This window comes from Pogonomyrmex barbatus, unplaced genomic scaffold (genome assembly GCF_055798465.1).
Source record: "Pogonomyrmex barbatus isolate J1 unplaced genomic scaffold, ASM5579846v1 scaffold2, whole genome shotgun sequence".
Classification (NCBI taxonomy): Eukaryota; Metazoa; Arthropoda; class Insecta; order Hymenoptera; family Formicidae; genus Pogonomyrmex; species Pogonomyrmex barbatus.
In genome coordinates, this window is record NW_028297116.1 from 20,661,372 (window position 1) to 20,688,489 (window position 27,118).

At 36.5% G+C, this 27,118-nt stretch overlaps 1 protein-coding gene across 1 annotated transcript; it reads right to left on the reverse strand.

Moving 5' to 3' along the window:
* On the reverse strand, positions 1 to 26,358 carry twz (BTB/POZ domain-containing protein twz). The gene is made up of 5 exons (XM_089077515.1): positions 25,936 to 26,358; positions 12,056 to 12,142; positions 11,290 to 11,493; positions 3,001 to 3,206; positions 1 to 2,354 (listed from the first exon to the last, which is right to left on the reverse strand). The coding sequence occupies exons 2-5, from the start codon at positions 12,082 to 12,084 to the stop codon at positions 1,852 to 1,854; spliced, it is 942 nt and encodes a 313-aa protein (XP_088933641.1). The 5' UTR covers positions 12,085 to 12,142; positions 25,936 to 26,358; the 3' UTR covers positions 1 to 1,851.
* Positions 26,359 to 27,118: the final 760 nt, after the last annotated feature.

Sequence of the window (27,118 nt, forward strand, 5' to 3'; positions counted from 1 at the left end):
TTGTGTTTTCCTGAAATGTAAAATAAATATTTTATTAAATCAGTTGTAATCATGCTTATAAGATTTCTTAGCAGTTAATATAGTTCGCTCATTAATTCTTAATAAGCAATGTTGTTTAAAGAGCACGTATAACTTTATCAATGTTTATCTCGAGAGAACTTAATATTTTTCTGTTATCCTTTCGTCTTCATAATGAATTATAATTTGATCATTTTGATGAAGACTTTAATTAAACTGATTTTTAATATGATGTGTGTTTCGTTTCGTTGTCTTTAACGCTCTTTCTTAAATAACATATATTTTAAGCATATTCGTGTTTATGCTACATTTGTAGATTGGTATATTTAGGTCTACATGTGTATGTATATACACGTTTATTCGCGGTATTTACAGTAATTAGTATGGCATTTAAATACATATAGGTACACTTTATTAAATAATAACAATGTTAAAAATCGGCGCATCTGATATTCCCAAACGCAAATCGCAGATCGTAACACGAGGAATGGACAACGATGTTTATAATTGCGCGTTCCATTCCTAATAGCGTTAAAAGCATGCAGAAGACAGTATGACATATTGTTGATTTTTCAAGTTGCGTAATAGGTACATCTCTTGTTTGTGACATGTGCATTTTTACAATGAATGGGAGAAAAGGATATGGAGTACTGTATATACGATTAATATTGTGGCTTAGGCTTTAGCTGTCATACGATACATCGTTGCCATTATTAGGCTCGTTATACGCCGTTGACTTGCCGTTAACTTTTTAGACGTGACTCAGTGCGATCATCATTATCACAAAGCATATCGAGTCAAATAAAATCTATATACTTAACTATCTATATATTTAATTATATACTTATTTTAAAAAATATTTGCAATAATTTATTCAATATTTTTTCACGATTAACAACGATCCGCTTGAGTCATGTCTAAGCAAGAAATCGTAATGTCATCATAATGTTTCACAATCATTGCAACTGCAGGTAAATGCCGCATACTTGAACGATCCTTCAAAAACAGTTTATAATAATTGTATTGCACAAATTTTTTATAAATTTATAAAACTCAATATATACGTATATATATTATCATGCATATATAATTTTTATATATGTAATTACATAAAATATACATTTATAGTAATTATATATAATTACTATATCATGTATAAAAATATAATAATTATATATACATATAATATATATATATTTTTTGACGAATATTTCGAACTATACCAATAATTGTAATTGCCGTCAAATTTGTTACTAAAAATCGGCTTTTCAAATTGTATACTGTAGATTATTAAAAATTTATTATTACAAAATTTAAAATAGTCTGTAATTAACTTTATTTGCAATATGTGTAGCGATTTTATAATCTCGTTATTGCTAAAATGATCGATGAAATACCTTCAATAACAGCCATTTCAAATTATAACGTCAGATATATATGCAAATAACTCTTGTAACTTATGTGTACGTACAAAACAGATTGTTTGCTGTTTGATAAACATACATTGACGTCAATTGCAAAACTTATTCGCATTTATTCACTTATTCACTTCTATGTGATTCAAGATACCTGACGCAAGAGACGTCGAGAACGTTTAACGTACGTTACGAGATCTTCGTACTCGTTATAAATATTTCGGCATCAGACTTGCGCTTGCCAGCCAGCTGTCCCTATACCAAGATGCTCCGTTTTGTTCTGTCTGAATAATCAAATTATCCGCGATGCAGTCTTGAGGCGTTCTCCTGTGGACAGTTGCACTCACTCCAAGTCGTAGTCGCGTTGCAGGCAACGGATCGACTTGGAGATCGTTTTGCGCTGATGCGCCGTGCTCCGTCAAGTGTTGACGGCCTGCCTGACGAACAGGTACTCCGAGAATTGTTGGCCCTCGACGCCGCCGCCATTGCTCGCGACCACCCGGAAGCCGGCGTTCAGCAGTCTCGTGATCGCTTGAACGGAGTTCAATTTGCAGTAGCCGTTCAACGGGAACCGGATGACGTGACGGGCGTCCTGCTGGTGCCAGGCAACCCCGGATCGCGCATCGATCACCGCCTGCGTCGTTTCCGGAAACACCTCATCCAGGAGCGCACGTCCGCCCGACAGCATCACTCGTTCGCCCAGATCCGGGCTCACGTGTAACGCCACGCATTCGTAGCTGCAATTGCCGTCGTTGCCGCGTATTTTTTCAGGATCACGGTTGCAGGGCGCGGTGGTGCAGGCGGTGCCGCGACCGCCGAGCTGACCGGTCGGCGGGGGGCTCGGCGAGCTCGTGGTCATTGTCGTTGTCGAACCGTTTTTTATGCGCTCCTTCTTCATCTGCTCCAGTTGCCTACACATGGCTGAAAGAAAAAAAAGAAATACGTTACGTCCGAGGAGAGTATTCTGCTCCAGTTGCCTACGAAAAGAATAATCTTGTTTCGAACGATGAATTTATCGATTATGAAAATGTAATTGTATGTAATTGTATTTTACAACATCAGTAAACTAGATTATGGAAATTTCATAAAATTTTATTTCTTCTATTTTGATAAAAAGAAGTTTAATAAATTAAAATATTTGAGAAAATTTTGTTAAATATTTGATTTTTATTGAAATGTACATATACTGATTAGCACCTCGAGAGAGTAATTTTTATCATCTTACTTCTGTCGTTTGGTAATATTGAGCTCTATATTACTCCTGTAATCGAATAAATCACTATCTTGATCGTTACTTCAGAATTCTTTATTATTATTCCATTACAGCTGAGTATTGAGCGTAGGCTGTTTGGAAGTCGGTCAAGAGAATTAGGATGGAATAATATATCATTATATCGCGATTTATATTAATAACGAAAGATATGTTTTAAAGCGGTCACAGCCTTGTTTTTTTTACAAGATTGAATGAATTGAAGTCCTATTTCCATATCTTTCTCATTACATTGTAAACAGTTCAACTGCAAGACATTAAAATTATAAAAGAATAAGTGGAGGTAAGGCAATTTACGCGCAATATCGAAGTATCGTGCTTCCTCTAGCAGTAAATCTAGGTCGGCGAAGTTGTCGGGTATCAGCAGCCGGGAATTTCGCATAAAATTCAGTATGTGCCGAAACATGCCGCCGTCTCTATCGATGAAATAGTGCTGTTTTAGCGAGTCCAGAACAATGGGGATGCTCCCGTTAAACAATTTCGCTAGTCTGGATTCCGGATATCTGAAAAAATTCCAAGATGTTTTTTTTTTTAAATAAAATTGTCACATGTGAAAGCTGAAACTTTCGTATTTTATAACCATCGATCATTGATTATTGGCTGGGAGTGCAAGTAAATGAGGAAATGAGAGAAAACTCATGAGAGAAACTGTTCGATTAATTGCGTTCTATTATAAAATTTCAACTTCGGAAAATATATTGTACATCTTATATGACTGTCGTATATATATATATATATATATATATATATATATATATATATATATATATGTAATAATAATTGATTCACTTATAAAAAATGGAATTATCAGAATTAAGAATTCGATGTATATGGATTGCATATTCAATGTAACGACGTGGAAATTGCGCTTTCTATCGGTTAACTGTTTATTAAGTGTGGGCAGGTGCTGACACTTTAGTCACCTGCCAAAATCGCTTCAGGTAGCTGTACATAGTTTCAGTAAATGATGGTTACGTATATGCAGCTGTTCATTTAATAAATTTCCAATTTAACGCACACTATTTAATTAAATTCAATAAATTATGTATATTGCGAAGACTTGAGAAGTATATTGATAAGTATATAGTATAAGTATATGACAAAATAATTATTTTGAATAAAAAATGTTTTTATGTTTTATAGATAATTTTCATAACAATATATTTTTATATAGAACTTTCTCTCAATAAGAAAACCAATATAAAATAAATATTCTAATAAATATATAGAATTTTGAATATCGTAGGATATTAAGATACTCAAAAAATAGACATTAGATATTCGTACGGATAGAAATGCGCGCGAATATGGGATAAAAATAATATTTCCAGTCAAAAAGAATTTTAGTCATTAATAAAATCCATTAACCCATTTATTGAAAGGATTCAATTTAATCCGATTTAGTGTCATTCGTTATTGAAAGAAAGCAACGAAATAGAGAAGAGATGTGAGGTAGGATTGTACTGGAATTGTCACGCGTGAATGAGAGAACGGTAGGCTCGCAGATTAGCACAAGACATTTACATGTATGAAATCTACTTTACCGGATATGCAGATACACGCGTGTACGTATGCATCTTGTAGCAGCAAGTCCATGCACCGTATGTATCACTTTTTCCGGCTTCTTTAGAAAGTGCCCGTGACATTTTCGAACGTGTTTCACAACATGTCCGCGAATGCAGCATCATTCAAAGTAGGCTGCAGCTAATCTTCTTATTACATATCTTTACGCTACCGTTGCCGTTAAGATACCCCTTTCTCGCGCCTCATAATTATATCTCGAGGATAATAAGGATAATGTAACATTTCATTACGCATTTAATTTCGCTATAAATTAAAGCAACGAAGGTACAAAAGAGAAGAAGGCAAGGGAGAATTATAACTCTTATCTTTTTATACAGGGAGATAAATTTAATTAAGTGTCTGAAAATATTTTTATTAACCACGACCTGGAATATTACAAATTTCATAAAAAAAAATTGATATCTGTATTACATTTAGAATTTGTTTATTTATAGTTTAAACAATCATTTTAATTTAATTCTATCGATTTAATATTGAAAAATTAATTTCATCTTTCTTAAATTTTACGATATTTTTTTATTTTATTATATTTTTAACTTTTCTAATGCTTGCTATTCTATTACCATTAATGACAAAGGTCGATTAATTTTTCACGTTTTCGACCTGTACATTTTATGTAAAATTAAAATTCTCCATATGCAGGAATTACCCAACATCCTGTTGTACCCGCAAAGGGTTAATAATGCCACGACCCCGTGAACAAATCACACTGATGGAATAGGTGTCAATCAGCTTCACGCACGCGTTTGCTCGTATGTGCTCACGGACGTGCCATAAGCGGTGTCGTGTTCTGCGTGCGCAGCCGAAGGTCGTCGTAATTTAGCATATAATAGACGAATGCTCTGGGAAAAGGACATGGTGAAAGAAGAGGAACTCAGAGGAGAGGAAAGAGGGAGGGAGGAGGGGGATTGTAATAAGGAAAGGGACGGATGTATGACGGTTGATTCTGAGGATCATGGTGCGACAAGAAAGAGAGAGAATCGGTTCTCCTCTCCGTGTATCTCGCCGTTGTGCGTTATGGTACAACGAGGGGGAAATACCGAGGTTGGTACCTGGTACCCCTCGGGCCGGTTCCCATACCTTCCATGGCGATAACATATAATAACGACGGCCTCATGGAGCCTGTGGGCGATCTGACTTTAGCGAGGAAGAGAGAAGAGAAGACACCGCAGGGTAGATACGAAGGTGTATACATATATACAGATATGGAGAAGCTCTCTCTCTCTCTCTCTCTCTCTCTCTCTCTCTCTCTCTCCATCTTATTCCCGCTTTTCATCCTTCACCCTTTTTCTCTCTTTCCCTCTTGTGATCTCGCTTTCTATCGACTTCCCACTGATACTTTGGCCTAAAAGGATAGAGAGAGAATCGCAGCGCTGTCAGAACGGGGAAATGAAAATCGCTGGATTTTACCTCAAAGCGTGCGCGAAATTTTATACGGTATAGTTAATTTTCTATAGAATATCGAGGCGAGTTATTGTAAGGGAAACTTCACTCTTCCTCGGCGAACAAACCCCTTCTTTTTCTTCGTCGCGATTGCCGCGGGTAAATTAAAATTCACACTGTAATTTCGGTCAGTGAAGATGTAAAAATGGTATACTTTCTATTTAAATGAATATTACGTCGTGTGCCTTTTTTCTTTTATCTTTTATGCAGAATATAATTTCCGAACATTTTTTATATGAAAGCGTTTTAATATATAAACTTAAATTCTTAAGAAGTGACAATCCGAATTTAATCTTTCTTTTAGAATTAATTTTATTTTTGATCCTCTGAATCTTTACGTTTGATATTCTTGATAAAAATTTTCTAGACAAAAAAGTGTACTCATAGAAATAGAAATAGACAAGAACAGAAAATTTGCGTTGAAAGGAGAAAATAAGAGAGAAAGTGCGAAAGCGATATTGCCAAGAGAAGCGAGAATGAGATATGTGCACTCGTAGGCCAAGGGCCTACACAGTGATGTAGTGGAGGTCGAGGCGACTGAAAGGGGGTGATAGCGGGGGAGGAAACGGTACCGGGGGCGGAGGACGAGCACCGTGATTACCCGCGGCGATTTCTTGGGCCCACCGAGGTCCGATCCCGGGTCAGATCCGTTCGCTATGGGAAAACACTAAACGATCGGCTCACATCACTCAGATTCCGCTCTGCTTTCGATATTTACAGGATATGAAAAAGTATGCATTCTACCGGTTATAGATTCCTCGATGAATTTCAAACTGTCTTTTCCTCGAATATTCCTCACGAGTTGCGATTTATTAAATTATGATAAATTAATATAAAAAGCTACAAAAACATAACAAGAGTCTACCTCTCAATCAGGCGAATTTCGCCTTAATAAAATTTCATTAATGATAATGTTTAATTAATAATTAAGAATGGTTTTATCACAGATATTTTTTATGTTTATTTATGTGTAATCGTTTTAGTTCCTTTGACAACTGCTTGTCGACGAGAAACGTTTTTATCAGTTTGAAATTTTGCACAATAAATCGCACTTTATGGATGAAAATAAAGATAAGCGAGTGTATTTATATATGGTTGATGCATATGTAAACATATGTGTGAGCTCGTGAACGAGACACGTCCGCCAAGACATTCCGTTAGATCCCGCTAAATTGCACGTGTCGGACTAGAGGGCGAGGAAATGACGACTTGGTACTTCACCATGAGATACCCTCGAGGCCCTGTGCAGCCTTCCTGACCGGCAGAATGATCGACGATGTTTTAGGGATTATGTGATACCGGAAGCGTGGACTAATGATCGGCTATTACGTCATTCCTGTAAACGCTTGGTAGAAAATGTCGATACGGAATGATTAATCTTTCAGAAGGCACGTGGAGTCCCACGATAATCTGTCTGAGTCCATATTATTGATGATATTACTAGAAGAATTACACATGATGTCAAACATAACTCTCATAAATTTTTTAATTATAATTCAATCATTATAATTTTTATCAAAAGGTCGTTTATATGTAAGTAGATATTATCTTTGATAATATCTGTTTCTATATGTAATAAAATTTTTATTATTGCAAAATTATTTAGAAAAATCATAATGCTGAAAATATAATTTTATTAATTAATAGTTAGTGTAAATAAATAATTGTTTTAGCAAACATGTCTTGTTAAATATGTAATATCGATTAAAAGATAACTGCTCTAAAATGTAGTTTATTAAGATCATTTAATTTAAACATGTTAACAATAGATTGGTTAACAAAATAATTTAAGAAAATTTATTATCAATAGATTGGTTAACAAAATAATTTAAGAAAATTTATTATCGCACCGTAGAATTTTAATAAATTTTTGGTTATGTGTAATATACAGTATAAAAATTGCTCTTTTTTGCAATAACAATGAAACTTTGTTAACTAAAAATAAAAACGAGTTATATTAAGTAAATTTTATGTTTTCGATATACAAAGCTGTGGGTTATCGCATAAATAGACATTTATTAATTAACATCCTGCTCGGTAGGTTGTTACGGGATAATATGGACGTTTGGCGTTATTTTGAAATTACCGATTATACACCGACGATTGGACTAAATTAATCAGCGACATGAATTTATTATTCGAGCGCATTATATTGACCTGTTTACTTCATCCATAACGTCGTATGGTATAAACGAGGCACCTAAATATGCGCAGTCTAATAGAAACTGTTCTATCCGTCGCGTTTATTAATGCAAATGAATCACAAATATTTAATCGCTTATATACAACGTTTCCAAGTATATATTATTAACCAATATTCTACATTCCATATTTAGCTGGTATTTTTTTCTTTCTGTTATAGAATTCATTTTTCGTTCAGGAAATTATTAATTTCTCTATTGTGTTAAAAATGAAAGATTTCTATTTTTATTTACAAACATTGAATAATTTTATTCATGGCATATTTTAGGATCCACGTTTAACTAAAGTTTTTTTAGGCTTTTCATTATATTTAAATAACATTACTTTTACGATTATGTATATTCAAATATTAATGTCAAACATTTCCGTCTTTATTCAATTATTTTAAGTAATGCATTTTATTATTTCCATTTGAACTTATTATGATATTTTTCGTCTTTTTATTTTTATTATTGTTTTCTTTTTTATTCTATCATAACATGCTTTTGGAGCGCATCGTCAATCGACATATAAATACCGGCATTAGAAATTTCGACTCTAGGAATGATTATTCTAAATATAAACTGCGTTAATGTTATTAAGTGACAACAATGATTTAACCATTATAAATTAGTTGCAGGTAATATCATGTTAAAGTATATGCTCTCTCTTGTGAAATGATTTTAATATTGTTTTAACGCGAGCGAAAGCTCCGATCGATACGTTTGTTCCGTTGGGAGATAATTAAATGCATGTTAATGGGTAAGCAATGTGACGCAATGATTATCAAACGCAGACAAAATTGCGTAATATAGAGGTTGCAAATCTGCTTTGTCAAATGATAGTCTCGGCATTATTTCTGTGATAATTCCATTCTCAATACGAATCGAATGAGCGGAACCACGTGCGTCATTTTATTAATTAAAAATCTCTGCGATTCATTTAAACAAAAAAAAAAAAGAAATGATCGAGTACACTAGCGTGCACTTCAGAAAATTGATTTCTAACACAGAATAGAAAAAAATTGAAATATTCTCAAATCTCTGATTCTTTTGCGAGAAACGTACGTTGTCGAATGATACCGAATAATTTGTCACGACATGGATATAAATATAAATCTGTTTATACGATTTTCTCATTTGCGACGCACGATGCAGCCGAGCGTTATCGGCCGATACTTTCGACAAAGCAATAAGGTCACATCGTGTAATGAGAGAAGAAGGTGCAACGAAGCGTGACGACGGAGATGCCAGAGCGGGGCGGGCAACTCGTCGATTTTACGTGATATTCATTTTGCACTCTTACTGGTTGCTTGATACGCCGGCGACACTTATCCTGTCGACGTTTTCACAGATTAAATCACGGGTGTGTTCGAGATGCGCGCCGTAACGGTTCATAGGAAACGGACCTGCGCTCCACTAACTCGACTAACGATAATCCATGCATCGCGTGTAAATTTGCCCATCACGTATTGTTGTTAGTTTTAGCTTAGCTTGGTTACTGATTTTGAACTATTTCGTTGTAGAGTAGGTACGTAAATAGAATACGTAAATAGAATACATGCTTGCGTTATACCAACATCGAAATTGAATTGATCAAATGACAACGAAATTAATATAGCTTATATTTTTTACTACTTAGAAATGATTATAATACTATAAATGATTATATTACTTTTTATTTGAAAATTTTTCTTATTATTTTTTATGATTATATAATTTTATCCTAATATAAGATTGATAATATTTGCTAATTTTTAATAAATTTTTTATATTAAAAGAAAATCATTGGTAAAATTAAATTTTATAATGTAACCTTTTTCAGCAACAAAAGATTGTATTATACAAGAATATTTTTTAATTATTTTTATTGTATTATATTCTATAAATGCAATGCAACGATAGATTAAATCAATTTTATTTAATTTATTTTGATATCTACGTGTATTTTTAAAACTTTTACTATTTCCTCATAATTTAATTTATTATTTCAATTGTTTGATAAAAATGATAATATTAGTATCACGGTGAGTACATGGGTATCCATTACAATACTCTCGCTCATTCATTATGGCTGGTCTCGATAGAAACATCTTCGTTACGAGTCAGAATTCATTGCCTATTCAGTTAACGAGACGACTGGGGTCGACGATAAGGCCACCTGTCAATTATCATCAGCTTTCTCACGAACGCATCTATCGCGGTTTGCTGATGCTGTATCTTCACTGCAGTCTGACGCCGTGCATTCATGATCTCCTTGTGAAAGGAACGATTTTCCTCGCCGCTAAGCGCGTTGGATATTCGCTGGCGTCCAAGATAGCGTATTAAGTTCACGTAACAGGCATTATTCGGAACGAAGATCACGAAGCTAGATCATGGTGACATTTAGCAATTTAGATATTATGTCTGGTAGCCATTAAATCGCGCTGCCGCTGCTTAGTATTAAAATCTGATCTGTTATGCAAGTACAATTTACGATATTTTTAATTTCATATAATTACTCCTTGTATTGTAACGCGGATAAAGAGAAAAAAATAAGAAAAGAGAGAGAGAAAAATAGATAGCATAAAATTTATGAACAATAATACTTGCGTCGATTGTACCTGTCTAATTATGTTCATATATCATGCGATTCTAATTCAACCGTACATTTATATTGTCAGATTTACTCTCAGTGTCAGAGATTAACTTTATTCCATTCGGAATCACATGGAGTATAATACTCATGGATTTTTCTTGCCGTGGCAAAGAGAGGATATCTGCAGGGTGATACTTCCAGGAGATTAAAACCCTCTCTATAAGCAAAGTGCAGTTGTGCTTTCACGTTACGTCTCTTTTATGCATAAAGTGCACGGGCACACCGCAAATAGCCTTTGGACACTGCCGGGCACGGTAACGGTGTGCCTGATTGCGGGCGATATGTTCTCAGAGATATTGCCCGGTACGAACATCCTGGAGCGTTGTCGATGGTCACGTTTCCGCGATCCGGACATCACGCTCCCTTTCTACTCTCTCACTCGCTAGAATTTCTTCATACCGTTTAGAAGTCACACTCTGTGCTTTCGCGGAAGGCCGCGAAAGATATCCAGTCTCGATATTAATACATAAACTTACACTCGACTCTCGCCATTATTTCAATTTCTTTTCTGTTACGTCGAATTAAATTCTTTCCTCGAACAATTCCTACAATTTCTTCAAAAAGTAGCATGTTCCTTTTTCGACATATACAAAGATTTTAATAAAAAAAAAAGAGATACAGATCATTCTTCTTACATATCTCGATTTTGAATCGAGATTAACTTTTTATGAAAAAGTACAGAAGAATCGTTTGTTTACGCTTCTCCTATTAAGGATTCGAGATGCACAAGCGTACTCTTACTTCGTTAAGGTCTCGAGGGAGGATGTATATATCGTGCCGCCGACGTCGATGTGAACTGGTGCGGTATACCTCGAAGCGGCCGCTACGCAAGGAATACCGGTCATCTTCTGGTTGTAAGCCGGGGCCGCCGGCGTCGGTGGTGTTGGCGACGAGGAGTTCGACATCGTGGGCGAGGTGGCCGGCGAACTGCTTGGCGACAGCAATCTGAAAAAAAAAACACCTTTGGTATTAGTAACGTAATGAGATCGCATTCAGCTTGCTAATCCAAGCTTCTGAAACTGCATATCGATCCCTGCGGGTAATGTGAATGAATGAAAACCGCGCTAAATTTGCAATTCTATATCATCATTATTCAAAAGTCTCAGAATAGCAACACGGAATTTTTTGTATCTGTAAACTATTAGTTGCAGCATAGATTGAGACGTGACAACCCGTTTCTGCTTCTGGCGCGTTACATTTTAAACTAACTACTCTATATATATATATAAATTAAATCATTGACTTTGCTACGTTTTACATTGCGTGATTTCAGTTGTAGCACTACATTACATATAACTTTATACGCAATTCTAAGCGCGACCAGGAAGTTAATCAAACGAAGGCGAACATGAGCTATGAAATCGTGAACGTTGTGATTTACGATGTATGAAATTAAATGACGTCTACGGAGAGAGAATTTTACTGAGTTTTGCGTTACGTAACTCTTTCTCGAATGAACTATTCCGGGACAACTTATATTGGAACTCGGATGTAGAGACTTATTTACCTCATTTTAATTTGAGCGCTAGGGAACATATTGCGTTGCGCCGTCAGCTCCGCTTTCGCCTCCTTCCCATCGGCCTCACATTTCCGTCTGAAATGAAAAACATCTGGGCATGAGTATGCATTGTCAATAAAAATGAAGTCTAAATATGACGGTAATTAAATGTAAGATGTACCGTACGACTTATCAAAATTTTTATGTAATTGCATTTGCGATGATTAACGCAAACCTTTCTACGTAGTCCTCTAATGCATTAGTCCAATTGTTCAACTATCCAATCTCGTATTGAATTACAAATTTCGTAATATTTATCGCGAATCAAAACCGACTCCATATCTAATCCGCGTCGCGTTCAACGCTTATGCCTTTTATCGGTGCAACACAGGTGTCGATTTAGCATATCGATCCTCACGGCTGGTCGCGAATGACGATAACGCTAGTTTAACGAGCCATTGTTTTTGGTCAAACATCAGCAATGCTGAATCGACTGAGAGCTTGGAACATTAATGCGAAATTCTCGTATGCATTAATAAGGCAATTAGCGGCGAAACAATATTTGGCACCGGTCGGTTCAAGGGTATTCTTTTAAACGTGCGCTTCCAGTGGAAAGGGTGGGTCGGTTTGGTTCACGAGTTAGAGGCACCCCCTCGAATTTTCATTACTACATGGCTCGTGAAAGGCCGGCACATTATTAGCCATTATCCAGAGGTCTGCTTTGCATAGGGTAATGCGTGGCTTTTACCACGGGTACAACCAAGAGGATCTCTCTCCATTGAAAGAAGCTGGCAAGAACCAACAGAAACAGAGAGTCAGAGTTATACAATTTCAATATGAACCGACATTTCAGCTATGCCGGTATAAAAGAGATCTATTTCTTGCGCTTTTCAAATATCAAGTTTTAAAAATATAATAATTTAATATTTTTCCGAACACGTTTTTCTATAACAATTTACAATTCGACATCGAGATACGAATCTATCGCGGCTACGTGATATCTCGTGAAATCCTGCTGTGCGTGGTGACAAATACGCGAGAAGAGATGTGCGTTTAATCGCCGCAGTGCTCGTTTTCCGTCCGGCGAAGAATTTGCGATCCGCCAGAAGACACGGCACGTGAGGGGGTACCGGTTTTCTCGTCTACCCACCACCCTCGCCCACATCAGCCCGCGCCGTAGCGGCGCATCGCCGCGGGAATGCGATGCAGCGTCTTTTCTCGGCCGCGCTGCGAGAGGTCGTCTCGGCGATGCGCCCGATGCCTCTCTTCTGCTCCTTTGCGAAGGTGGGGAACCTGGCGGTCATCGCAAGTCGGACATCGGGTGAAGGAGTAGAGTAAGAGACGGTGTGGAGTCGGCGGGGGCGGACGAGCCACAACAACGGCCATCACGGCCGCGCTGGCGCCGCGGGCTAATCGGAAGATTTATGTAGAGCCATGCATTTACGAGTATAGAATAGCAGCATACTTGCATACGTAATTAATTTGCGCTATTGTTGCGATCTTTAGCGTCGATGAGAGATCGATCATTGTCGCGCTTCCGCGGAAACACGTGTCGACACGTGCCAGGATGCGTTCCGCTGACGGCATCGCGACGGAATTAATGGGTTTTGACGGCACTTCAATCATATTGTACGTGTCTGAAAGCATATTCGAATGGCAGATGCGTGGGCGACATGAAAAACTCGATGCCATTGGATTAGATAAAGCAACTACGAAATATAACATTTACTTACCAAGTTTCTTTTATCAAGGTGTTTACTTAAACTCGAAAAAATTCTCTGAGAATCTCTTAATTTTAAGATAATTTATTAAAAATTTCAGGTGAAATAAAAAGAAACTTATTTTTAAATATATCTACACAAATAAATATATATTTGTTGTGCAAAATCTTTAATATTTTCCAGTCATAAATTTGATAAATTATAAAATAAAATTAAGCATTACTCGAGTTTTAATAATTAATTAAATTAATCAATTAAATTTTGAATAAATTTTGAAAGAAACTATAAGGAAACTTTAAAAAATAAATATTTTATATTACATTTTCAAACTTTCAAAAGTTACAAACAAAAAGTTATACAATATATAACCCGTACAAAATTCAACACAACTATAAAACTATTAAAATACATACTCATTTTCATTAAAAAAATTGCACTTAACATGAAATCGTTATCTTCGAATATTGAATATTAGATTAATCATAAAATCAATACGCTCTGATATTTAGAATGAATGGATTCCATTGTTGTCATTAACAATTTCATCAGTAAACTTTTATTTCTCATGTAAAGATAAGAAAAAGCGATTTTAAAAAAATTCCTTGATTTTTCAAGATAAACAAATTTTCTGAGAATTCTAGATATTCTAGATTTATCCAGATAGTAAACACCCTGTTTAATTATTTTAGTATTTTTCAACCAGGATCAGTTCAATATTGATCCTTTTGTATTTACGTATTTTTATTTCCAATTTTTATTTCCATAATTTTATAAGCGAAAAAAGAAAAATTCGAGAAGAAAAATAACTTTAATTTCATCAGTGAGGGCGGACGCGATATAGTTTTGATTCGAGCCACTCGTTGAAAACGGTGTTATCAGGTGTGCTCACATAATATAGCGCTGAAATGACCGGCAGCGCCGACGAAAGAAGAACCCGAAGCACGATATAGCTATAACAATGGCGATGATCATCATGGTCGTTCGAGCGCCTCGGGGTGATTGGTCGGTATACGAATGTACATTACGGTCGATGTACTGAAGCCACTCGACGCTTAACATTATGCATAATTACATGCGTAAAATCGACAATTAATTCAATACAGAAATTAGTATTTACGTTTGCAACAAATAATTTACGTAAATAATTCGGCAAGCTGTAGCGTTTCGTGGTAAGATCAATATTTAAAATGTTCGATCTCGACCGACGATTGACCGGACGTAGAATTGCGCGCAAAATAGAGAGTTCTCAAGAACTCGCGTCGCGAGTTGAGAGAAAAAACATCCTGGAATATGGAAGCCACAGGACAAATGCCGTAACGATATCCGCAATAACGTCCGCCGCGACGTGGCGACGCCTCGAGCCAATTGTATCTCATACGCAGATGGTTTTATTGCATGCATACATCCGCGTGTACGCCAGCGGGTGTACGCGAACGGATAAAGATAGGTGAGACAGAGGATACACAATTATAATGTACTATCTGTACAATTGTTCGTGTATGTACATATTGAGTTCTTTGTTAATGTGACTTTATACACGGCACATTCGAATAATTCTCAATACTACGATCGCGGATACTACGATCGCGCGAATGAAGTATCTGAAATCTTATCTCTCGCAGATACGTCAGCCTCGATCGCGCTAGAAATCCGTGCGGTGAGATTCGCGCCGCCTATAAATTTATGAAGTACGACCTGCAAAATCTGACAGGTCGTTTAGACCTTGATGTATCCATTTGACCTTAATGATATCGTACGTGGAGTAGGCCACGTGGAGTGGAAATACGAGTAGATGTTGGTAATAGTTCGTGCTGGTAGGCACGCGTCCGACGTCGCGAAGGCGAAAAGCGTTTCACCGTTCCGGGCGTGAAGGTGCAACGTCGTCGCCTCTCGAACGTCAAATTAGAAAGGACGGCGAGGGAGAGATAGGAGATGGATAAGGTGATGCGAGATGCGACGTCGTTCCCAACGACACCGTGATATCCGCGTTGGTACCCGAGGCCATCGGAGCCCCCTTGCCCAGATATAGTTCTGATACGCACACGAGCCAACGAGACAGCGAGTGTGCGCGCGCGTGTGCGTGTGTGCGTGCGTGTGTGTGTGTGTGTGTGTGTGTGTGTGTGTGTGTGTGTGTGTGTGTGTGTGTGTGAGAGAGAGAAAGCGAGTGAGCGTGCCCGGACGACCACCGACGCACGCTGCAAAACGTATAAATTCGCGTTAAGGTGATCACAGCCCGAGGACACGACGAGGCGGCTAACACGCGCTAAGGATGCGCGCGTGCACGATGTCGTGCGCAGAAGAAGAGCACTACTAACTTTACGTGGACGTTTAATGGCCCGGGGACGTCGGCGTATGCAAATCTAAAAGCGATATGTTACATCGTGCGACGACGTATCATCGGGAAAGCCTGCGAGCAGACGTGAAAATGAGTCAACCCGTCGAGCCGTTTTCGAAAGGTTCGAAAAGTTTCGCATCAGTCAGAAAATTACATCGATTGAAATTAAACATGTACGTTAATATATTTGAAAAACCAAGTTATTAATGTCACATTGTGAGTTGTATGTGATAGAAAATCTTTCTTAAATATTTTAAATAAATATTAATTATTTAAATACATATCAAATTAAATAGATTGAAATAAATTAAAGATAAATACGCGCGATAAAAGCTTGTGTATAAAGCATGCACACGCAAGAGAGAAATACGTCATTTTTCGTCTATTTATTTGGGAAACAGTTTATTTGACTAAGAAACTTTATTACGCGGAATATCGCATTACGCGTGGGTTTATATATATATTTGAGACAAAATATTGCCTTTTCCCATATGCAGATGACAAATTTTAATTATTAAAACGGTTTTATCGATTTTTTTGAAAATCTTGTCTGTTTATACTCGCGCAGGTACAAAGCTAAAATAACAGAGACATCAGACGGAACCACAAAGTGATGAAATGATACCGCATGTGAATTCATTTAGACCAGTCGACGGATTTCCCTCTGGTGATTTCATTATGAGGGCCAGTCAGATCGGCTCTGAATAATATTTGTAATGGATCCATTTGCGAGCGCGCACGAACGTTCGAACCGCAATGTTATTAACGTTATAATCTAGAGAACATAATCTTTGCACTAGCCAGTACATTAATTTTCTCGATAATTCAATATCGCGAATATCTTTCCCAAATTATTAATCCGGACGTTTTTTTCCCGAACGTCTATATTTAACTCTTACTTAAAGTTAATATTTTTATTTTTAGAACAATATAAATTTATTTATATTCCGAGGAGGCTTTAATCTATGATGGATAGATTATGCTTATCGTATTCATATGGCGATGTTTGTACAAAGGCCAATATATCAAGATTTCCAGATGCGATTAACCGTGTGAAATTTATCCATTCAATGTTTCAGTATCAACGTCATAAACATACTCATGTTCTTTGTCCATAATTCCACATTTTCAAGGAATGCGTTGTACATGCGTATTATACATTGACATGAACGCGAATGTAAAAGAGAAAAGAAAAGAAACTGGCTTGGCCAGTGTTGCATTCCGATGAATATTAAGAACATGCGTAGTTGGGAATGGTGATGAATGTAAATTCTAAAATATCGCGCTTTCTTTTTGGAGAAAGAGGAATAATACCAACGAAATGTTTTTAATGCCGAAGATGATAATCATGTTATTTACTAAAATATTCTTCTGTAATAATGGAAAAATAAAGCGATTACACTACCTAATTTCTAAAAATCTCAAAAAATCTTGACTACATGTTATTGATTAAAAATATTACTTTTATGCAATGTTAGCGATGCAATGTTAATATAGCATTTAAACAACGTGATATTTGTAACACGTATATTGAGCATTATAGTATTTTTTTACATTTAAAAATTCATGAAAATTACACGTAGAAATAAAAAGATAGTAAAATTTTTAGACAACTTTGACAAATATTGATGACTTAAAAATATAGGAAGCCTTAGATATAAATGTCTTTTAAAATATTGCTCTTTATATGAAGACACTTACTCGTACTTATTCGCTGCTAGAACGAGTTCACAAGACTTGTTCCAAATTGTTTCCAATTTGTGACATTACATCTTTATCTTTGTTTTGTATTATACACAACGTGGAAATATTTTCTATTTAACAATCTATAAACTCTTAATAATCCGTAAATTCACTCAAATATTATCAAAATTCAAATTTCGGAGTAATTTGTGTCGAGCGGAGTAATTTGTGAAGATCGAATTAAGAGATTGTTTAGATAGCTCTTCTGCGTTGAACGAACAAGTATTAAATCACGAATCAAACAATGGATCTGCGTTTTCACCTTTCCCTTCTCGATTAGTTAGTTATATTCGCAAGACTCGTGGCGTTCCGATAAATGCATTAAGCTACCGCAATCCAGTTGATTGATGGATCGATTCGTTTCTTCGCGGCGATTAACAACTTCGTTGGCAATTTTAAACGTATTCGTGACGCTCCATCATCTCTGTTATCTATTCCCTCAAGATAAACGAAATGCGTTTGTAACACAATGCCTCGTCTATTTCAACGATGCGATAAAATCTTCACTTTGAAAGGAGCATTTAAATAGCATTTAGCCGTATTTATTGCACGCCACGTTACATAGAACAATAAAGAAATGCGATACTTTTATCATAAATACATTGAGACTAAATAAATTGAAATACGCGGATCAATTCCATAAATATTCATACGTGATACTGTTTTAACATTTTATGCAGCGCGTAGCCGATAATAATTTATTATACAACACGAGGTACATAAAACAGCATCGGAATAATACGCCCGATGCATTAATACTTAATGTTTACGTCTACAATAACTTCAATTTGTTCTCACTCCCGTTCTTGCTCCGAGCAAAATTTAGTACATATTAAAAAAAAAAACTTGTTTTATATTTTCTGAAATTATAAATATATTTTGTTCTGTATTTATTTATCGGAAATAATCTACTCCGTTAATTGAAAATCAGTTGAGTAATGGTATAGAGTTTGTAATGAAGTTCGATAAGTTTTACCATGAGCTTCACTAAACAAATAGCGCTTCTAAATTGCACACGGCTTTGCACACGTCATTCGTATATTCCGTTGCTTTTCATCCCTCCCAAGTTATGTTTATTTATCTTTAAAAAATTTCTTGTACTTTTGTGTCATCGCATTGATCACCGAATTGCCTCGCGGAGATCTGCTATAATTATCGCTAATATGTTGAAAGCCGTTTGTACAGTCGAATCCGACGAGTAACCGCGCGGTGGTTGCCGGAGAAAGCTTTTAATATTAATTGCTATCCCAATCGGATGCTGTTCGCGTAACGGCGGTCGTCACGCTGTAAACCGCGCGTTTGTGTGCGCCTTGTTAAGGTTTTCAGTCGCAACGTTCGGCTGCGCTCTCGCGCGTCCTTTTCGTTACACACTCCCGCATTTACCACCTGGTACTTCATTACCGGAACGTCACTTGTCGGATACAGAGACGATAGACAGACGTGAATAGTTCCCGGCTACTAGAGAATCATTATCCGCGAAATTATGCGTACTCGTTTCAATTGCACGGCCATTTATTGCTCTGCGGAGTAGAGCTCAAACGATCCTTAACGACGCGGCTATTGTTTTCCGAGCGATAATTGCGCTTCGTTTTTAGCACTTTTCTTGCTGTTTCAGGATGTTTCAGGATTCAAACCCGAAAAAAAATTCCTTGAGAATTCCCTGATTTTCAAGTTTGTTACAAGTTATAGATAAGGTAAAATATATTTTTAAATGTATTTTACACATAACTATACATATATTTATTGTGCAAAATATTCAAAGTGCACAAATGCAAAGTTATATGAAAATATTTTCATCCATGAAAATTTATAAATTATAAAATAAAATTAAGAATCACTCGAATTTTAATAATCAAATTTGAAAAATGTTGAAAGAAATATAGGGATTCTAAAAAATAAATATTTTATATTGCATTAAGTTTTCAAACTTTATTTTCAAAAGCTATAAACAAAAAATTGTGTATTCTCAATTAGAATGTCAAAACAAAATATTAGAAAAAGCAATTTTAAAAAATATTCTCTGAAAATTCCTTGATTTTTCAAGGCATAAATTTCCTGAGAGTTTCAGGTTTTCTAGTAGATGCAGACAGTAAACAATTTACAAGCATGTATTTTCAATGTTAGTTAGGAAAATTACGGTCAAACAGGACTACAACCGGATAACTGGATTTTTATTGAATCGTAAATTTCAATTTGTCTACATATTTCTTTACGACGTGTACTTCTATCTTCCGGGTCAGCGATAAGCTCGTCGAACTTGTTCCGTGAGAATTCGTCGGAAAAATGTAAAACACATTCACGGTGAACGCGGAGATAATTATTACGAATCCCGTGTCTTTTCTCATCATGCGACGTTCGCGAAAACACGGGAATGAAGACGCAGAAGAGCATTCAGCCTCTCGATCGCAATTTCTTGTAAAGTGTTCGCTCGTACACACTTATATCGGCGTGTTCTCGCCGATATAAGAATCGAGATGCTAAATGCATCGTCATACGCGCCGTGGGCGTTTTTATCTCGTCGGATACGTTCGTCCGCACTTTTTATAATATTTCATCGGGCACAGGACACGCAAAGGATACATCGTGTATCATGCGCGCGAGAAGCGCGTATACCAGCCGCGGCGTAAATCTCTCTTTCTGTGTCCTCTCTCTCTCTCTCTCTCTCTCTCTCTCTCTCTCTCTCGGCTTGGAGTGCCTTGACGGCACCGACTCGTATGTATCGAGGCAGGTATGTGCCTATCTACCTAGCTACGAGCGATTATTGCACGCGTCGTTACTTACATCGGGCAACGCGAGGTATGTAGGCACGTACCTGCCCACGTAACGCGGACCCGCGGCCTGTTCCGTTGCCGCGGAGCCAAAGAGGCACTCCCGACACGCGCCAATGCATGTCTTGCTCCATTTCATCCTCGCCTATTCCCACCACTTACTCACCTACTTACCCCACGAGACGGAAACTCTGACCGAGACGACGTGCATAAGCCGCGACGGACAGGAATTTCATGCGCCGCAACGCGAGTATATTGCAACACGCATTATACTCCGCGCCGCGGTCTCGGACCAGATATGCATTTTAGCGCGGACAGATTTTACGAATCAAACTGTTCGGCACGTGGAAGTGCATCGGTGCGATGTTCCATAAATTTTATTTTTCTTTTTCTCCCTAAGAATATTTGAATTAAAAATTCCTTTTTAAGCTGAGAAAATTTGTTTTTATTTTTAGGCGGACGAAATTCACATTGAAACTTTGTTGACAGTATTGCAAAGTATTATGAATTATATTGAATATTTAATGTAATATAATAAAAAGAATTAAATTTAAAAAATTACGTAGCATATTGACACATAGCAAAATGAGATGTAATATCTTTGATAGAATAATCTTTCAATTTTTTTTGCGGATATAACATTAACATTATGGAAATATGAATCAGTACTTAAGAAAGATCGAGAAACATGTAGATTAAATCTTTTTCAAAATTTAAAGATTTTCAGTAAAATCAATATTAAAAATATTTAAAAATAGATACTATATGCTTAGTCTAATAATAATAATTAATAGCTTTCTCACTTGCACTTGTAATTATGCACACTCAATTTCAAGTATGTTTTGTGCATGTTAAGTGTATTCAATATGCGACAACATGTAATCATTAGATTAATATATCTTTCGAGAAATATTGACAGATTGATAAGTGACTCTTAGAGATGCATTTGATAACATCCTATTTTTATATATTCTCGCGAGAATTATGTAATTGCAATGCTTATATCTTTTGCGATTTATATTGCATAATACATGTTTACCAACGCATGCTGCAAATGATTGCTTAATAATGCAAAGCGGATCGTTGCTGAACATGCTGAAAAATTAAAAGTTAGATTTAATTTATCGCATATTTTGTATATCGCATGTTACACATAAAATTTATATTACGTCGTTATTAACATTCTTCTGAATTAAAATATTCTTTCACTTAATTTGCTACCTAATTCTTTATAAATATACGATGCAGAAATAAACACAGTATTAAATGTCGAGCGTGTTATAATTTAATTGCCAGGTAGGATTTTAATTAATTTCATTATGGAAGGTAATTACATATCATTATGAATTTATTTTTGCTGTAGGCCCTATATCCATAACTAACGTATTTTCAGGAAAGGTTTGATCATTTCGAGTTTCACTGCGTATATTTTATTTACATTTATTTTATATACATAAAGGGTTCTACATATATCGCTATGTAATTGCAGGCTTAATAAGCGATCAGAGAAATTTCATATATTTCATGCAATAACAATATGCATGCATGGATCATTCAATGCACAGAATTTCAGCATCAATTTTTTTATTTTTTAACGATGCAATATAGTTTACAAATCTCATAAATGTATTGGTCCCCTTTCAATATATATTTTACTATACACGTTTATTTTTAATTGATAATTATTTCATAAAAGAGAAATGTTTTATACACTAGCTTTACATATATACTAACGTTACACGTTTTATGTACTAGCATAAAAATCACGTACTTGATATGATTAATGTGGCTTATGTTAATTTTATCCTGCTCTTTTCTTTAGCGCATTGTGAATTAATCGTCGTACTCTAACTCCTCGACGAAAATATTTGCATGTTCAGGATTCAAAAGCAAAAGCAAATTAATCATTTTTTGCTATTTTCGCAATTTTTATTATAGTATAAATAAGGGCAAAACTCTTATTAAATGCACGCAAGTAAAATTCTATATATGTGATCGTTAAATGCGCGATAATAATCATTCGAGATTGCTGCTTCTGTCACCGCTTAACGATCGTTTCTTTCGATTTCGATTTCCACGTTAATGACGCGAGAGGATCGCGTTCGGTTCGATGCGACCAGAGTTGGTACAGTCCGGTCGGGGGTTAAGGGTAGATCGGGGCACGCGCGCGCGCACGGCTTATTCGTTCGCTCTCATTCGTTCGTTCGTTCACGCAAACATACGTACGTACGTACATATATATTCGGGGCGATATCTCGGACGAGGCAAAATATTTACGAGAAAATTTCGCCGTGGGTGGCGCGGCTTCATGAATAATTTCGGTCCGCAGGAGACTCGTCAGCCGCGGGCTATGTGCTCGGGGCGCACGGTTCTAATTACGGCAACTGCAGAGCGCGCGTCTGCGCCCCCGGCCATCCCTCCAGCCGGTTTCCAACCTCCCTTTTCCTATCCCAGCACAATTTCCACAGAGCCCACATCCGTTCTGAAATGCTAGCAATCCTCCTCCCCCTGCGGCCTCTCGCCACTCTCTCTCTCTCTCTCTCTCTCTCTCTCTCTCTCTCTCTCTCTCTCTCTCTCTCTCTCTCTCTCTCTTTCTTTCTCTCCCTCGTTTGTCCTCTGCGTTACGTGCACTCCTTCTCTCACTCCCTCTCTTTTGTAGCTCGAGGTGCACATCGACTATTACGTTGCAACCAATTTTTGAAAAGTTTCTGCGATCGTATACGTATATGTTTCTTTTTTCTGCGCCTATACATTCGCGCGCTTACGAAGAAGTAAACATGGTTTGCCAGATTGGAGCATTAAGTTTGCGACTTACGCGATGCGCGGAATCGACGAGCGTTTATTAATGCCATGCATGAATTTTATAGAGTTCCAATTAGAATTCCCTTTTTGCCATTACGCGAGGTTTTATGTAATTAAATTACGGTTGTAAGACTATGTTTTTATGGCCACCATTTGTATCATGCTAATTCGACACGCGAAATTGCTTATCTTAATCTTAGCTAAGTGGTACTGGACCCCATCGTAAACTGAATGTTAAGTGCAACTGCGAATTGATTCGTGGTCGTTACGTCGAGATGTCTAAGCTAGTAATGAAAGGTAAAATTAAGAAGAAGCGTATACGATTAAAAATTGCATCGCAATTTCGCTCTCTCCATGTCAACTACAGTAGTTGAATACAAAATTAATCGTTAATCGTTTTCGATTCAATTACGATTGTAAAATTATCCTAGAAAAGAATATATTATTTAAATTCTATTTATACTCTGATTTTTTATCTGTCTTTCTTTCTCAACGATTGTTAATTATTTTAAGTATGTAACTATCTTAACAAACTGGTGCATTTATTCTTTGGATTCTATAGCTTATTGTGTCAAGACGAGGAGTGCATTGGACTCATCAGTGACAAATCTTGCAATACGAATCTTGCAATTGCAGATCTCGTGCCAATGTATTTAAGTACACAAGAACCATGTGTAACTTAGAAACATAATTTAAGAATACGTGATTACGAACAATTTAAAATATAAGTTTTAAAACTTAAAAATAATGAAAACAACATCGAGATTTTTATGTAATCAATTTTTCTATATCGTCGTTTATATAAAATCTTTTATATATTTATTGACATTAATTTTAATAAGACCATCATTTCTATCTTTAACTAATTCATTGGATAATTTATTTTAATATGTCCGAGTCTGTATTATGTATGTATGTATGTCTATATGTGTGTGTCTGTGTGCTGTGTGTGTGTGTGTGGGGGGGGGGGGGAGGCAACTTTTATATAATCATCACCTAATGCCTCCTCTTTGCACTGCGATGTTAGGTGCATAATTGATCGCAACTATTGTTCGATGACGGCGGAATGCAACGAATGATTGAGCAATCATATTGTCCTGTTGCGTTTCTACATGTGCATTTCTAAAGGCAACGACAACCCTCTCGGATATCTAACATAGATTAAACTTTCTTTACCCGCGGTGTCGTGAGATCAGATTGACTTTCTATCGACTTCACTCTAACTCAATCATATAAAATACACGCGTGCATAATTAGCCATATTTGTAGTAGCCTCGTAGTATTCTCTCCCGTAGGGAAATTATTGCAACAGACATTTAAAAGATGCAAAGACGATGCAAAGAAATTTAAAAGGCTTTTAAATTTCAATTCTAGAAAGAGAAGGAGGGAAATCTCTGTATAAACAAACGAGAAGATGCGCATCGCTCGCAATGTACAACTTCGAAAAAGTGAATAAAAATAGATTAATAAGTGAGATATATAGCAGGCTATATGTGCAAAATTATCATCCGAGATCGCTCGGTTCCCCATCCGGAAAATGTCTGTTTCTATTACTGAAATCATTTGTACTTTCGTTAGACAGAACGTTCCGTACTGGAACGCTCTTGGCCGCGCCTCGCGGGTTACAAGCGACATAATTAACTACGTGAAAGTACACCATTTCCATACATGAATATCAGTTTGTCACGCGACGTTTCGAGGGTATCCTATACGAGAGAACAGCGAGAGAAATAGCTTTTTCTAGATACTTTCCGTGTCGGCAGTATCACGAGATAGTTTCCTTACCCGGAAGACTTTGTTTGGCAAAATAACAGCGAGAAGTAGAAAACAAACAAGCGTGTCGTAAAAATTTTGAGGTGAGCAGCATTAGAATGGACTTGTAACAAGTGAGCGCAAATGATCAAATAATTGAGATAAAGCTTTCTATAAATTCACGCGACGACAATTATATTCTCGAAGCTCACTTGACAACGCAAAGAGCAAAACGAGTTACGTCCTTGTCGATCTCACGATAATTTCCGAGGTTTAATTATCGTATCTAAGGTTTATGTCAGAAAGCAGTCGTAGCTCTGACCGATGTAATCATCGCCGTTTGAATCGCATATTATAAATTAATCCTACGGTCAACCTGTTCCTCGATATTTCCGTATACATAATGTTGTAGATTTATCAATGATTTATTAAGATCACTTAAGATATTTTATAATTTAATAATTTAGCAATAAAGAAAAAGACATTTCCCGCCGCGGAATAAATTTCAAGCTATGCAGCTTTTATTCCTCAGTATCAGATTAAAATTGAGATTAAATTGGAATTTAATCAATAAAAAAAGAAAATCAATCAAGTTTAATGAACTTGGTTTGAAATTCTTGGTCAAATTCTAATCTCAATTTTAATCTTTAATCTAATACAGGCATTTACGCCATTCGTGTGGAAATCTACGATTTAAAATATTTCGCGTATACGTTCCAACATATTTCACGAATCCAGTTGAATAATAATAAATCATGACTCACTCACCGTTTCTGGCACGTGGACTCCAGGTTGACGGTTGTTCTCGGCTGCGAATTGGAGAACCCTGGAGTCCCGTCGCGCTCGCGGGAACTTGTCACTGTCTATGAAGCACCCGAGCGGAATTTTCGCGAGTACCTCCAGCTCTCGTGTCGCGCACTGGAACACGTGGTTGCATTCACGTGTCTTCTCGGCCGAGGGACAAAAGTGGCGCGAGCCACCACCGCGCACCACCGCGGCTTTCGTTAGACTGCGTACTCTCTCCGCCGTTGCGGTCCTCGCGCTGGTCTCCTCGCGTTACCACCACCACCAGTCGCCATCGCCGCCACTATCACAGACACCGTCCGCCACCGCCGACCATCGTCATCCATCGTCGTCCTCGTTCTTACCGCCGGCTCGCATCCACTCGTCTTTGTCCCACGGGCTCGCGGCGTTTCGGCAAACGCCCCGAGCTTGCGACGATTCTCTCCACTCGGATTGCACTGCCGCGCGCAGGTTTCAACCCACCCCCGATCGTGCATTTTGACCGTTTGTGTAAGATATAGCGATTGTACTCGACACGTTTATCATTTCTATACGTGTTTCCTCTACGAATGGAGGTTTCGTAATATCGATTTTTAACGATCCACGATTCGCAATTAATCCTCGAAATTTTATATATATATAAAATAATTTTATATATATATATATATATATATATATATATATATATATATATATAAATATAACGTTAAGCCAGCGATTATCTAACTTTGCTAAAGATTATTTTTAAATAAATTATTTTAATAATATAGATATGTTTTAATAATAAATTGTTATATATTGTATAATGATATAAATATATTTTAGATTCAAATTTTAATAAATTTTAATAAATTTGGTTTTTATTCAAAAAATTCAAATTTTAATAAATATTGGTTTTTATTAAAAAATAATTTACTCAAGCGTTGATTAAAATCCTTTCGTTACTGTAAGACCGTTAGCTATTTACTAAATAAATATAGATGGCTATGATAAATCTCTTAATTCACTATGACCTTTGCAAACGACATCCGCCTACGACATCGGCAATTAAATATAATTTTTTTTCTGGATGACTCAATTGTCAAAGCTCGATTTATCGAATACAAAAATATAATACAAATGCCATGTAACCGGGGAGTAGAAATAATTACGTTTCATCTCTTTTAAA

Bases quoted from the DNA above. Each gene is read 5' to 3' on its own strand.
- twz (XM_089077515.1), bottom strand. From the start codon at position 12,084: ATGTTCCCTAGCGCTCAAATTAAAATGAG. The intron at 11,494-12,055 runs GTAAATAAGTCT...TTTTTTTTTCAG, and splicing joins AGCGCTCAAATTAAAATGAG to ATTGCTGTCGCCAAGCAGTT. The intron at 2,355-3,000 runs GTAAATTGCCTT...TTTTTCTTTCAG, and splicing joins ACGATACTTCGATATTGCGC to CCATGTGTAGGCAACTGGAG.